The 15,421-nt window shown below is 35.2% G+C and overlaps 2 protein-coding genes across 3 annotated transcripts; both read right to left on the bottom strand.

Annotated features, from left to right (window-relative positions):
* Nucleotides 1–821: 821 nt before the first annotated feature.
* On the bottom strand, nt 822–6,923 carry LOC125875571 (heat shock protein 90-6, mitochondrial). The gene is made up of 20 exons (XM_049556556.1): nt 6,714–6,923; nt 6,070–6,252; nt 5,905–5,978; nt 5,283–5,408; nt 5,098–5,191; nt 4,921–5,004; nt 4,672–4,815; nt 4,463–4,576; nt 4,252–4,311; nt 4,022–4,096; nt 3,830–3,934; nt 3,483–3,623; nt 3,305–3,397; nt 3,128–3,205; nt 2,695–2,949; nt 2,506–2,608; nt 2,229–2,403; nt 2,037–2,142; nt 1,860–1,949; nt 822–1,221 (listed from the first exon to the last, which is right to left on the bottom strand). Exons 1-20 carry the CDS (start codon nt 6,822–6,824, stop codon nt 1,048–1,050), a joined length of 2,385 nt encoding a protein of 794 aa, XP_049412513.1. The 5' UTR covers nt 6,825–6,923; the 3' UTR covers nt 822–1,047.
* Nucleotides 6,924–7,925: 1,002 nt separating this feature from the next.
* LOC125875572 (uncharacterized) lies at nt 7,926–13,370 on the bottom strand. 2 transcript variants are annotated; one of them, XM_049556558.1, is made up of 5 exons: nt 13,207–13,370; nt 11,434–11,593; nt 11,020–11,219; nt 8,887–9,116; nt 7,926–8,331 (listed from the first exon to the last, which is right to left on the bottom strand). In XM_049556558.1, the coding sequence occupies exons 2-5, from the start codon at nt 11,523–11,525 to the stop codon at nt 8,053–8,055; spliced, it is 801 nt and encodes a 266-aa protein (XP_049412515.1). In that variant the 5' UTR covers nt 11,526–11,593; nt 13,207–13,370; the 3' UTR covers nt 7,926–8,052. The 2 variants fall into 2 exon arrangements, with proteins under 2 accessions (XP_049412515.1, XP_049412516.1); XM_049556559.1 differs by lacking the exon at nt 13,207–13,370 and adding an exon at nt 12,176–12,261.
* Nucleotides 13,371–15,421: the final 2,051 nt, after the last annotated feature.

Genomic DNA, 15,421 nt, shown 5'->3' with positions numbered 1-15,421 from the left:
AAGCAATCGACTTGTGATTATGCCTTAGTCAAAGTTGAAGTCGAAGTTGTGGCAGAATTGTTGTCATAATGAGTAGGGTTCTTTGTATTGTTCTGAACTAATATAAAGATTGAGTACTTTACCATTCTCAAAAAATAAATTAATATAAAGATTGAGTTTTTCTGTATATCTTGTGTTCATTTCAGTGTTGGTATCGAAATTATTAAAGTCCTAACAATAGGCATTGTCAAAAAAAAAAGGCAAACTTGACTGCACGTAGGCCGAGTCAGACAAGAGACTTGACTATCGCACAGTGAGCTAACCTCTAATACAAAATTTGAGTGTGGTAATCTACCCCAATGACAAATAACATGAACGAACCTTTTCTCAAACAAACATACTTGAGTGTTTTTCCTTAAATTTTGTATATTAAACAAAACTAGGCCAAGATGCCCATGAACCCCAAAAATAAAACAAAAACATCCTCCATTTTAATTTTGGTCCAAAATTGACCCTGAATTATTAGAAGATAAAGACAAAAATGACCTTCTTGTTAGCAAACTAATGAAAAATATGTCCCCATCCCAACGATATCAAAGTTTGATGTATCCACTATCACTTTACATTCAAATTCAGCTGAAACATAACTACAAACAAGGACTTCTAACTAATCCTATATGTGCAAATCTAAAATGACTTAACTACTAAAGATAAGAGCTTGAACCGTAACATCAGAAGCTCGATAAAATAAGAGATACAACAAAGCAAGGAAATCTGGTTTATGAATATAAGCAGGAATGTTGCCCTTACAGGTCTAGTACAGGAAATTGATTTTCAAAAAATTACCGAGGAATCGAACTTCTATTAAGAACCCCAGAAAAATGAAGCTCCATTCGAATAGTAGTAAACAAGATTCCTATTCTATTTTTAAGATTTCAATTCAACGGAATGATAATGCTTAATAAGTCCCTTTTACTTCAGACTGATCTGCTCATCAATAGGGTCTCTCAATATTATCTCTCAGAAGCCTCAACTATTATATTACAAACTAATGGAAAATTACTGATTTTATTTCTGTCCACCAGCTTCAACAGGCTCAACGACTTCTGCTTCGACTGTTTCTGGGATGTGTGGCTGCTGGTTTGCTTGTTGCTGATACTCACTAACAGTTCCCCACTTGCCAGCAAGGGCAAAGTTCATCATCTCATATATCTTCCCTCCCAGTTGTGCTGGATTCTCAGGCTGCAACAATTCATGCAAATATAAGAATCAAGGTCACTGGGCATAGACAGCCAAAGTTTGTCATTTTATATTTTTATTCTTAGCTTATCAGTAATACAAAATATTTGTTCATACTTTTTTTGAAAAAATATAGCCGAGAGATCCCTTGGCCTGTGGCACATGGTTCGATACTCAGTTGACGGGAAAAATCTTTGTTCATATTATCACATGCTAGTTTTCTTTCATTGCTCATTCAAAAAAATCAACTGATGAGCTCAATGTGCATCGTTAGGAACTCACAACCGCAACCAGTTTAAACCCATATTAGAAAACAAAACTATCGAGAGACATGCACCTGCTGTGCATATCGCTGATTAAATTCAGTTCACACTTCACTTACGGACCCTTCTTTCCACCCTCTCTTTCTAAATCATACATTGGATCAAAGTTCATCACAAGTTTTGACATGTGTGGGTACGAATTACAGTTTTAGACCTCCTAAATGTCAAGCACTACTTGACTAAAAAAGAAGGATCACTTCAGCACAAACTATGAATTTAACCAAGCGCAAATAACATATGCTAGATGCACTAAGCTTAATTATCTCAAGAACCAGAATCAGTTACCCAAGTAAATAAGAAAACGATATGAAGACTCACAGTGAAACCACTAGAAACCAATGCAGCATCATACAAAAGATCAATGGCCCTCAAGGCTTCTTCATCATCTGGAGTACTCCTGCAGGCTTCCTGCAATATTCGACAAATAACAATGTTAGGGAGAACACAAGATCAGATGACATATTGAGGAACCATCATGCCACAAAATCAGCTTACAGTTAAGGTTCTAATGATAGGATGTTCAGGATTGATTTCAAAGACTCTTCTACTCCTCATGAACTCCAGGTTGGAGGTATCACCAACAGTTTGGGCCTTCATCAGCCTGCAACAAGTCCAGGTATTTCATAAAAGACTAAAGAATGGGTCTCAAAATTGAACCATCAGCCTCCAGCAAAAAATTCACATCACCTCTCCATATTAGCTGACCAACCAAACTTTCCTGATACAAGAACACAAGGAGAACTGCTCAAACGATGTGAGATCTGTACACTAGCAACCTTGTCCCCTAGCCGTTTCTTTATCCAATCACATGTTTGCCCAAACTCCTGTTTTATCTCCTTTTCCCTATCTTCATTCTTATCACCTACAACAAAGGATATCCAGCATATTAGTATTGCAAAATAAGCAGGTCAGCAAAAAGGGAACGGACATAAAAAAAAGAGGCAAAACATCTCAAATCACTAACCTAAATCTAGGTCCTCTTTGCTAATGTCAATGAAGTTTTTCTCCTTAAATGCTTTGAGATTTTGGACAGCAACCTCGTCAATGGGATCAACTAAGAACAGAACCTGTAACAGGAACCAGCCAATGTCAGCGAAACTAGCAAGAAGCAGCAGAGAAGAAACCAGCTAAAGTTAGTTCAAATGACTCGTACTTCAAGATCTTTCTCAAGAAGTTTTTCCAGGAAAGGAGTGTTCCTTGCACTCGTCACACTATCAGAAGCAATATAGTAAATGTCCTTCTGATCTGGTTTCATGTTCTCAACATATTCATCCAAGCTGATCATCTCATTTTCACTTTGAGAAGAGAAAAAACGTAAAAGTGGAGCAATACGCTTGTGGTTTTCACGATCTTCAATGCATCCCAATTTTAGGTGCTTCCCAAAGTTCTCCCAGAACTTCTCGTAGTCCTGCACATAAAGGATCAAAGAAGTGCTATGAGAATCCGAAGAAATGACCAGCTAATGCATCAAATCGAAGGTAACAACAACTTTCAGGAAAAGACAAACATTCACTCTAAATAAATGTTTTCACAACAAATATATAAGGCTAATGCCATGGACACAAGGACTTGAGAAGTGAATATACATCTCTGTTTTCACTGAGAGCAATGCCCTGAATCATTTCAAATGCTTTCCGCACCAACCGCTTCCTCATGATGCGAACCTTACAACCAACGTGAAACAATTTGTCAGAAGAAAGCTTAACATGCAAATGATAAATGGACCATTGCCTCAAAAAGAATTGTATGCCTGAAGCACTTACAATGCGACTTTCTTGAAGAATCTCTCGTGATACATTAAGTGGAAGATCATTTGAGTCAACGACACCTTTGATAAAACTCAGGTAGCGTGGGAACTATACCAAAGAAAAGGCACACCAGTCAGCTCCCATTTAGAGCATTGAACTTCTCGTAAAAAATAACAATAAGGCTTCATCTTACTAGTTCACCATCAAAGTCGTCAGATATAAAAACTCGCTTCACATATAGCCTTATATTCTTTGTCTTGGGATTTATCATGTCATCCTTGCCCATTCCAGATACAGATGGCACAAAAAGTACAGACCGGAACTCCACTTCTCCCTGCATAGCAAAAGCAAAGACAAAATGAAGTAACAAACACAAAAAAGAAAAAAAAAAAAGAACCAGGAGAGTTGTTTAACAAAATTGAAACGTAACCTTCAAAATTATCATCAAATAAACGATATCATACTAGAATTAAAACAGAAGAGGTGAAGTAGTAGAATAGTCTAACTAAAGGCATTCTGCATCAAAGAAGTTTTTAGTACCTCGGTTGTAAAGTGTGAAGAAGCAAGAGGCTCCAGATATTCATTAAAAGTATTTTTGTAGAACTCATTATACTCCTCTTTACTCACTTCCTTAGGGCTTCGAAGCTGGAAAAGGAAAAGCAATAACTCAGTATATTAGTAAAAACAAACTTTTGGGGCATGGCAACAGGATATAGTAATCTGAAGGCTAACCCATATTGGCTGAGTCTCGTTTGTAAGCTCCCAGTCCCAATATTTCTCCACAACTTTTTTAGTTTTCTTCTTTTTCTGTTGCAGAGAGTTGGAAATTTCATCAGAAATGGGAAAAGACAACAGTAGAATCAAGAAAGTTACTTCTTTAACCTTTCCTCAAAAAAAAAAAAAAAAGAATCAGCAATGCTACCCCCCCCCCCCGGGGCATGATAGGTACTATTAACAGATACCTCAGCTGTCTCATCTTGTCCTTCCTTATTGGCTTCTGCTGGATCTTCATCAACTTCAACCTGTAAAAAGCCAAGATCATGTAACCACAAGGCAATAAGGAGTCATATCAAGCTTACACAAGGCGTAAAGCTAAAAATTAGAACCCCAAGCATAACTCATGGCCGTAGATAAAACCAAGTGTGGTTTTATTTGAAAAAGTTATGCACATACCTCTTTTGTAAATCCCTTCTCTTGCCATGTGTAAATAGGGAATGAAACAAACTGTGAGTAGTTTTTCACAAGCTTTTCTACTCTTTCCGGATGTGCATATCCTTTGTCATCCCTCTGCAGACATACCAAACAGGAACAAAAGAACAGTCCTCAGGAACTAAAATAAATAGAATAAGAAGTTTTCCTTTGAAACAATTTGATTCACCAACCTTAAGATATAGAGTGAGACGGGTTCCCCTAGGAAGTTGTTTTGCAGGATCAGTCTCCTCTCGAATGGTATATGTGCTAGAATTGGCCTCTCCAACCCAGACATATTGCTTGTCAGACTTTGGGCTTTTTGTTGAGACTTCAACCTTTCATTAGCAAATTAAAAGAGAGATACAAATGTATCAAGGTAATTGTTTATTGTCAAGAAATTGAGAGGAAGTCTAAAGTAAGACCATAGACACAAAACATACTCGTTCAGAAACAAGAAAAGCTGAGTAGAATCCAACACCAAATTGACCAATTAAATTGCTGTCAGCACCAGCATCCTTGCTGTCCTGTTATGCGGTAAAAACACATGTAACAAAACATTATATATAGCTTATATGAAGCAAAATACTAAGAAAGATAATTACATGACGGAAACGCACCTTCAGAGCCTTTAGAAACTTTGCAGTTCCACTTTGTGCAATAGTGCCAAGGCAGTCAACAAGTTCTTGGCGAGTCATACCAATTCCTGAGTCCCTGTACAACACCATATTCCATGACAACTTCAACATCTGTGATGGACAAACAAGACAACAAAAATAGACAGTTAATAGGTTATGAAGCTCACGTTATGGTAATAATGCCATTCTCTTTATCGGTTTGGATGCGAATATCAAGATCAACTGCATCCTTCAAAAGCTCAGGCTCAGTAACACCAAGAAACCTCAACTTGTCCAAGGCATCACTTGCATTACTGCATCATCAAACAGGAACTATGTAAGTATCAATATAGATTTTTTAATTCCTTTGTTTAGTGACTTCATTCTTAACACAAATAGGATCTCCAGAGTTTACATAATATCAACTAACGGAGAGTGCCGGCAGATTATTGGTAGCATTAAGATTTACAGAGCCAGGTATAATCCAATGACCAAGTATTACGAGGCAATATATTAGCCTTCCGCAGAAAACCAAGTAGCTGAATCTTAAGTTGTCATAGTAAAATCTGAACTTCATATTGTTTTTGGATTCTTACTTTTATCCAGAACTGACTCTAATTGTGATACCCTCCCTCTTTGCAATAGAAATCTAGAATGGAGGAGAAAACTTTTCACAACAAAAAAACACTGTTATAAAGCTGCATGGCATACAAAAACACTTTTATGAACACTGGTTTTCGCAAAGGTCACTGATGAAATATAAAAGTTCGGGGGTTATAAACAATAAAGAGAAAGTTAGCAATTACTTGCCTGATAAGCTCCCTAAGAAAAACCTCCTTGTTGCTGTACAGACTGTTAACAATAAGGTCCATGAGGCGACTGACCTGCCATGTTAACAAAATAAATTTTCAGGTTTCCAAAGATCTAGTACACTATTCAGCTTTACTATCCTGACTCTTTCATATTGACTTTTACCTCTGCTTGATACTCAAACTTCTCAGATGGTGAGTCAGATGCATCAGATGCCGCAGCTGTTGACTCAAATCGGCAACCCAAAAAAGGCTCATTTCTTGTTTTAAATGGCTTTGTGGATTCAATGACATCACATCTTCCTGAAGTCAATACTGAATACCATCTACCTTTACTATCAGCATCCGCCTGTTCATATCAGTAAATTCCTTTCACTCAACCCATTTCCAAGTCCATTTCTGGTTTACAATAAAACATACATAGCAACATATACTTTGAAAATACACCAACTCTGTTTTAACCAATACTTATACACTATTTCAACTTTTAATATGCAAATTATCAATGAAACACATCCTCATACTATTACTTTATGTTACTTATTTTCATACAATACTGTATACCGTATTTTCATTAAATACCAAACAAGGGAAATGATCTTTCCTAAGGTAAAACATATCACACAGATTCGTAACAGAAATTGGAAGTATTACCTTGTGTCACCTATTTTCATACAATAAAATGATTTTCCATAAGATAAAACATATTACACAGATCATATTATCAATCTACAGAAGAAGTGATGAAAAATGGTAAAATTAAAATAGAAGTTGGGTATAATGGGATAAAGCATAGGGATAACTGGATACCGATTGGTAAAAGAAATGGGAAGAAGAAATTGGAGCAGCAACATCTCGATAGCGTGCAGCGGTTGAGCTGCGAAGGAGAGAATTGACGGAGCGCTTCGAAAGCCTATGCATTTGGTCTCACTGAAACAGAGTATTCCACAAGCAACGGAGGAGGAGGAGAAGAAATATGTGGAAGCGAAGGTTTAAGAGATTTGCAGTAGGGTTTTTGAAAAGGGGTTTAAAGAAGCTTCTCGACATTAGAATGGGTAATTTTGTCATTTTAGATGGAACTATTCACCCATTATCAGAAGTCTCTGTTCGATCCTTGGATATGGAAAACCTTAATTAAAGGTCTCAGGTTCGAACCTTAGATATGAAAAAAATCATGTTAGGAGTCTCACTTTTTGGAGTGTTGTAGTGCGCAATTCAAATTTAGTCGAAACTCCAATGCGAACTCCGGACAAACCGAGCGGAAAACCAAAAAAAAACTTTATTATATCTTTACATTTTGATAACAAGATTTTTGAAAAGAAATAAGTATTGAGTATCTTTTTTCGAATAGATGATTGATGATATTATTTATTCATTTTGATGATATTAGTATGATCGATGGTATTGCTAAATTTTACCATAATTTATACGCAATTCATTCACTAATACATGATTGTATACAAATTTCATATATACAAACATGTAAAAACAAAGTGAAGATACACCAATTTTTATATAAAATTCAGATCCTAAAAACTAAAGCACATCTAAACTAGTAAATTTACCATATCTTATACCTCTTTCATACACTAAAATATGTTTTAAATTTTATACCCTAAAACTTGTAAATATTGTCCAATTATTCACAAGTTTTATCGGACTAGCAAGACTTCGTTCTATATTCATACAACATATATTATTAAATTGTTCAAGAGTCTTTTCAGATTGGTAAAACAGGCTTGTGGTGTTCAATTGTTTACAATTTTTTTCAGACTAAACAAGATTTCGTATACCTTCATTCTACCTATCTTGTTAAATTATTCGCAAAATTTATCCAATTGACAAACTCACATGTGTGGTTTTGAAATTGATACACAGAGACAATGTCTTGATTTTGAAATGTTTTTATAATCAGATTAGTTGTTTACTAGATACAAATATGCAGCAATAAATGAACCAACAAGACACACAACAAATTCTCACTTAAAATAGATTAAAGTTTAAGCTAAATCACAACAGAAATGAGGAGGAAAAAGAAGAATGTCATCCTTATTGAAAACTTAAACCAAATACAATAGAAGAAAATCCAGACAGCTTACAATATAATTCCAGTGTCTATGGCTCCATTCATATATATAATTTAGAAACTTCACATGTATGAGCGCATTCGCGGCCTCACTAGAGACTGGGCACCATCAACAAAGATGGAGGTTCCAGTCATGTATCTTGAATCATCACTGATTAAATAGATGACAGTGGAAGCCAGATCCTTTTTAGCATCAAGCCATCGATTTAGAGGCGCTGCTTCCTTGGTCAACTTCTCTGCTCTCTCCTTACCCACTGACAAAGGAAACTCATCCTCGAGGTGCAAGCCACGCATTATGCCATTCACCCTAATTTGGTGCTTCCCCAATTCAATTGCAGATAACTGAGCAAGGTGTATATACACACATATTATTATCAAATTAAGCACACCTTAAGACAAAAATAAATGGTTATATAACGGAGGCACCATTGCTCCGGATGCTAAAGCAGCTTTATCGGTAGAGTTTAAGCTGATTTTTTCCTCATGCTAAGTGAACTTCCCAACAACCCCAATGAAAAACTGGGAACATATCATGGTGTGTGCTCTACTTAAAGTGCTCGAGAAATAAGATTATAAACTTAGAGAAACTAATATATCATATTAAACGACATAATACCTCCCAAAATTCACTATTTCTTCCACATAATTGGGTAATTTTCCCAAAACTTCAAAGGAATAATGCAGTACAGGATGATATAACATATCCTGACAAGCAACCAATAGCTAATAGAATAAATTAGTAATTAGACAGAAAAGACTGGTGATCGATAGGAGAAACAATAAATCGAATGTTTATGAAGATGGGTTAACTCTTGTCCCACATAATTTTATAGAATATGGTCTTGCACGATCTGATCATGCACCGAAATATACAAGAGAATATGAACAGGTACTTACCCTAACCAGCTGCTGAATTCCAGCCGCACATGAACCATAAGCAGCAGCTCCTTGATATATTCCTCTCTCAGCACCAATGATTGAGGTCATACATACAATGGATCCTCCGGATTTACTGTCTCGCATTCTGTTACCAATACATTTCAACAGGTACCATCCAGCCATAAAATTTATTTTGACAATTTTTTTGAACTCGTCATCAATTAGCTGCAGCGGATCTTGCATTTTCCCTGTTTCATTGCATGACAAGTATTAAGAAGCTTATGTCAAACATGCTGCACCTCTCAACAAAGGCCTAATGACGCATCTATAAACTAGCATGTCCATATCACTAGACCAGCAAGCACCAAAAATAATTAATAACATAATGCTAAAAGCAATCATGTTACTAGAAGAAACGAGTTCCTCAGGTGGCAAATGTATGAGATAGGATCAGTTAATAAGCTTTTGGACCCACTCAATCTAACATATCTAAGATAAATTCTCTTGTCAACTAGCTTTTTATTAAATACAAAGTAGATTTTGGGAACGAGTCCCTGGGTGCTTTATCTCGCTAAAGATGTAGGGATTGCAGCTTGTGTTTTCTAGACACACATAACAAGTGTTCTTTACACACATCACTAACACTGCCCTTAATTGACAAAGCTTAGTCCACCATTGGTCTGCTAACATTGAGATATTGAAGAGAGAAAAATTAAGAGGATGGTGGAAGTTAAATCAGTTAAGTGAAAGGAGCAGATTAAAACAGCTGAAACAACGGATTGCCCAAATATTTCCACATGCCCCATGATAACAGCTATGGACTTTGAGATCTGAAAACCAGTTTATCCAGAGTCCAGAACCAAGTTAGGTCTTCACTTTCTAACAACTTAATAATCTCAAAATATGAATGAAGAACATCATACATTCTTTACACCACAGACAGAAGAAACTTGACATTGAAAGTACATTGATCTCAAATCCATGAAGAAGAAATTTCACAAATCATAGATTTTCAAGTACTATTTAGTGTTTACAATTACTTCAATATAATGGATTTTCATTCAATTTATCAAGTTAGTTAACAACAAGCATGCGCTCAGAATTTCACAACATGGAACAATAAAGGAGGGCATTTATCAAACACAAACAGGTAATATTCTATGTAAAAATACAAAATTTTCAAACTACACAGTTTAACAAATGGCATTCTCTGTAGAAAATCAACAAAAAGATATAAAACCAAAAGGATCAGCTAAAAATGAATGTGGGATAAGGTCATGATATCTTTTAGGTGTTTTTCCTAATGTACTACCCATTCCAATATTTTTTGTATTCAATTAGTTCACACTTGTACAGATGTTTAATCCGCTATTTTAATCTTCTTTTTTTTATATCCTTCTCAATGCAAATTAAATTTCTGAATAGTGTCTGCCATATTTCATCATCTCAATGCAAATTAAATTTCAGAATAGTGTCTGACTTATTTTATCATCTCACAATTAAGGTATAAGATGTATAGATATGTTCACTTCATGTCGAAAAAGAATTCTATATTTTTATAATAGCTTCCCTGAGATAATTGCAAGTCTTTTCCAAGCTACAGTAGATGATTTTGATCTAATTCATCGCATATCAGAATTAGAATGCTCTAACGGGTCACGACCAAAAATAGATTGCACTCAGTTTGATAATGGCCCAATGCTTATATTCTCTGGCCAAAACCTCCGAGTAGACTTGAAATTGGTTAATAAACCAGGATCAAGACTGTAGGTCAACTATTATTCATATTTAAGGACTACTTTTATCAAAAGATCGCTCATATAATTAAGTGCTAATCTTCTATGATTTGCCAAACCTTTTATTATGTCATTAATTTGATAAAATTAGTTAGCCATTCACATTTCACAGATAATTATTTTCGGTTCACCATATACTGGATGGAACAGACAACAACATACAACATACACAGTGTAGTCACACAAGGGGGTCTAGGGAAGGTAGAGAGTATGCAGACCTTACCCTTACCTCAGGATGGAACACACAAATACCACTTCTTTTTTTATGAAGACAAATACCAATTTCATAGTCATTTTGCATCCTTCTGTATCTAAAGAATAACAATATTTGTTTGAAATAAAGGTCAGGTTGTACCTTCATAAGCATAGCAGTGTACCAAGGAATCCAACTTCCCAAATATCTTCCATGCCTTGTCCACAGCTTCATCAAAAGCAGTTTCTCTATCCTCCGTCATATCCAATCCCACAACTTCTATTGCAACGCTACCCTTTAGAGATTGCTTTATATTCTCTGCTACACTCTTCAGCTGGTGCTCATTTCCCATCAAAACCAATCTAAGTGGTAGAATCAACAAAAGGATTAACTAGAGTTTATGCTATGTCATTTATGCAGCAATTGTGCCAATGAAATGTGAGTATCAGAGTGCCAATCCTATATTCCATCTGACAGACAGTAACCTCTGTGTGTGTGTGTGTGTGCGCACGCACGAGCGCATATGTGTGTATGAAGCATGACTTTATGTATGTTTGAGACAGGGAAAGTACATACTGGCAACCCCTCTGAGCTAAATGGTAAGCAATGTTATTGCAAATGTCATCACCATTGGAAGTAAGCAACACCTTCTTTCCATGATTTTCCATTCTCAAGCTAAATTAAGAAGAAGACACCCGACTCCAAAATAGTAGCTCAGGCAAAGAACAATAACTTCCTGAAAAGAAAAAATACATATAGCCAGGAAAAGATTACGGAAGATCCCTGAATGTTTAGATTCTATAAACATAATTAAAATTAAACATGTTACACACACTGAAAAAAAGCAATTTTCATTTTGGGTCATGAAAACGTCACATTAAGTGTGTGATTTGTTTAAGGATATTGGGTGATTTAGTCTTCGAATTGATAAAAGGTCTTTAATTCATTGAATGGGAATAGCTATTGCTGATATGAAAAGACAAAGCTTTATTTATGACCTATTAAACCCATGATTATTGTGATGGAAATACATAAAGATCACTATAGTGATCAAAATGCGCAACCGCCAAAAGAAAAAACAGTAAGGTTCCAGATTGCAACAACCATAGAAAACAACCATCAACACACATGTTGTTACAGATGATATTCACCATAAATTCAAGCAGACACTAAAAGCATCCAGTGAATCCCAAGGTCTTGGAGTTTTAAACAGCAGCTCAAATTGGTTAGCAATGACACACCAACAAATATACTGCACCAATCTATTTTATCAATAAAATCCCCTTTCGATACCATGCCAAAGATACACAACATATACCTAACGATACATATCTGCACCAGTGGATTTAATTATGGTTCAGTCACATAAATTCCCAGTAAACCCCTCCCTCCAGAAACTCAAAAGGCTACTGCATAAACAAAGAAAACACTCATATAAACAGGACTAGTGTGACTAACTAAAATCCAACCCCTACCTAATGCATAACCTCCTCCTTAGAAAGCTAACTGAACAACCTATCGCAAACTAAATTTCTTTTTCATCTGGTATAATTGTTACTTGATAAGAAACCATTTTTTTAAAATTGGGGTAGGGGAANCCTCCGTCCCTTTTTAGTTGTCCACTTTAGAAATGGCACACAGATTAAGGCAACAATGATTAGCACAGTGAAGTTACAATTTTACCCTTATGACAACTTGTCACTTCAAAATTACAACCACTTCTTTGAATTCAAGTGAAATAAATTGGAGGGAAACAACATACACTTTTACAATTTTCAAGAAGTATAAATAAGGGTATAATAGGAAAAAATTTATTGTCCTTTCTTGATTTGTCAAAATGGACAACTAAATAGGGACAACCAAAAAAGGAAATATGGACAAGTAAATAGGGACAGAGGGAGTACTTGATAAGAAACCATTTTCTTAAAATTGGGGTAGGGGAAATAGGGAGTGGATAACAATGTGGAGAATCCAGCCCTCACCACCAACAAGGTGAAAATTCAGATATCCAATCAACTGATCTACACAGAAACCGGGTTCAGATCCCACTAAAGGTCATTTCTTTCCATCTATCTAATAGATGTGAACAAATTTATTCGATATTTGTGCTAATGGGTGGTCACTAATACTAAGTACAATAGTCGAAGTACAAACAAACAGGCTATATCTACCACAACAATAAGCAAAACAATTGGTATACACACAAAAACACTGACCCATATCACAAAACACTCATCAATTTCCTTTAGTCAGAAAATACATCACACCCATCAACTCATTTCAAACAAAGCAGGTTGAAAAAAACAATCTTGAATTGAAAGAAGAAAGACAAAAAGATTAAGTCTTTACCAGCTGCTCCACCGATCTATAGAGACCCTGAACTGAAAACTTTACAAGTGGTAAGTTTTAGTTTAGGTAGTCAAGAAGCTACACAGTGTGTGTGTATATATATAGAGCTTAAAAATCAACAATTGACTAGAAAAAAAGAGTAATTTGATCAGCCACCAAATTGGACTTTTGGATGAAACCACAAAAAAATAAAATTACTTGACGACAAGATAGACGTCTTTCAGACTTTCACGTGTTTAAATGCAGCGAATGTTGTTTCGACACCCCTTCTTGTGCTTGTTTCAATTAGGGAAATTTTGTTTTAAATATTTTTTTTAGGTTTATTTAGGAGTAATATTTTAGAAAATATTTATTTTTAAAAAATAAGCTTCATATAAACGAGTAAAATGATTTTTTCTATATAAACGAGTAAAGTATTTTTTTAAAAAAAATAAAATAGTGAAAATAAACCTTCTTTTTATAAGAAATCTCCACGTCCCACCCCCACCACCCTATATTTTTACTCCGCACCCCAACCCATCCATATAGAGTATATATATATTTTTATTTACTTATCAAACACTATAAAATAGGGACATTTCACAAATAGCTATTAAGGATAATTTAATTAGGCTTCATAGCTGTAGTTTGCTAATTAGGATTTGTAGCTACATGTTAGATGGGGGAGAGAGGAGGATTGGGAGAGGGAGGAAACAGGCGAGCGAGAGAGGGTAGAGAGTGGAGAGAGGTGAATTTTATTCGTATATCTGTCAAATTGTATATTTATATCTGTCAGATAATTGTATATATTTAACTAGTATACATATGTATTTGTATATCTGGCGAGCGAAACTGGAGGAAGGAGAGAGGCGAGTGAGATTGAGAAATGGAAGAGAGAGGCGAGCAAGAGAGAACAGACAATAGAGAGAGATGAATTGTATTTCTATATCTGTTATATAATTGTATATATATAATTTGTATTTGTATATGTATAAGAGAAGAGAGAGGTGCATTGTAATCATAGCTAAAAAGATGTTGCAGATGGTAATTAATTCAAATTATAATTATATTAGCTAATTAACTAGTATATGTTTACTTATCAGACTAATTTCCCCTAAAATAAATAAAAAATTCACTTATTTTCTAATAAAAATATTTTCAAGAAGACATTTTCCTTCTTACCAAACATATCCTACTGGATATGACATCTTTTCATGTGATTAATCAAATTTTTTTGAAAAATTGTCTTTTTTTCAAAAAAAAAAATGAAAAATAAGTTACGTAATGAAGTGACTCATCAAGTTCATTGTCTCCAAACTTATCTTTGTTTCAAATTTATTATCTCCGGACTTATTTCTATTAGGTAAAAGGGTCTGGTGGACCCTTATACTTGTATACGTTTGTATTGTGAATCCTTCTACTTACCTCTTTGTCAATTGAACCCCTAAACCCATCGAAACACAACATTTTAAACACGTTTTTTACTATTCAATTGTGTGTGTATCACAAGCGTCCGACACATAATTTTGAAAATAATTATAAAATAATACGTATGATTATAAATGACACACATATATATAATCACTCCACGTCATTTTTCCTTTTATTATATTAGATTAATGTAGCAACACTTTTCTTTCCAATTTTATTTCTTTTTGCTATAACTGTCTTCATCCCCACAATTTCACTTCATCTCTTCTTCTCGTCTTCCTTACCTTTTCCTTTTTCTTACTTCTTCTACTCTTTCCATTGAAGTAAAAAATGTTGGCATGATTTATGATTGTTTACAATTTCGTCAGAGTCCGGAGTTGATTTTGGATTTTATTGGATTGGGGTTTGGTGGTGACCGGTGGCCTATGGAAGAATGGGGGTCTGTTGGGTAATCTAATTGTTTCTAGTTGTTCACAATCTCGCCAGAGCTCGGGGCTAGCGGGTTAGGAAGGTCGAGGCTTATTGGCAGAGTTGGTTTGGTATTTTTGTTGTTGTTGTTGTTGTTGGTTCTCGCTTATAGCTACTGGTTGAAGCTTGTCGGAGGCAATGAGAATGAAGACGTTTTGGTCGGAGAAGGTGAAGAAGACGAGAGGAAGGCAATAAGTTTGTGTTTGGTTTGGATCTGAAATAAGGGTCATTTGAGTGGTGGATGACTGAATCAGGGGTCAATGTCGAACATTATTTGAGTTTTTTTTGTTGTTTTTGTTTGATTTTCAACTTATCTATGTAGGTTTTTCAATTTATT

This window comes from Solanum stenotomum, chromosome 9, assembly GCF_019186545.1.
Source record: "Solanum stenotomum isolate F172 chromosome 9, ASM1918654v1, whole genome shotgun sequence".
In the NCBI taxonomy this organism is placed as follows: Eukaryota; Viridiplantae; Streptophyta; class Magnoliopsida; order Solanales; family Solanaceae; genus Solanum; species Solanum stenotomum.
Note: the sequence above shows the minus strand (reverse complement) of the source record. Positions and strands in the feature narration are given on the sequence as shown.

Bases quoted from the DNA above. Each gene is read 5' to 3' on its own strand.
- LOC125875572 (XM_049556558.1), bottom strand. From the start codon at position 11,525: ATGGAAAATCATGGAAAGAAGGTGTTGCTTACTTCCAATGGTGATGAC. The intron at 11,220-11,433 runs GTATGTACTTTC...TCTACCACTTAG, and splicing joins TTAGCTCAGAGGGGTTGCCA to ATTGGTTTTGATGGGAAATG. The intron at 8,332-8,886 runs GTAAGTACCTGT...CACCTTGCTCAG, and splicing joins GAATTCAGCAGCTGGTTAGG to TTATCTGCAATTGAATTGGG.
- LOC125875571 (XM_049556556.1), bottom strand. From the start codon at position 6,824: ATGCATAGGCTTTCGAAGCGCTCCGTCAATTCTCTCCTTCGCAGCTCA. The intron at 3,935-4,021 runs GTTAGCCTTCAG...TTCCTTTTCCAG, and splicing joins ACGAGACTCAGCCAATATGG to CTTCGAAGCCCTAAGGAAGT. The intron at 2,404-2,505 runs GTTAGTGATTTG...CCTTTGTTGTAG, and splicing joins CAAAGAGGACCTAGATTTAG to GTGATAAGAATGAAGATAGG.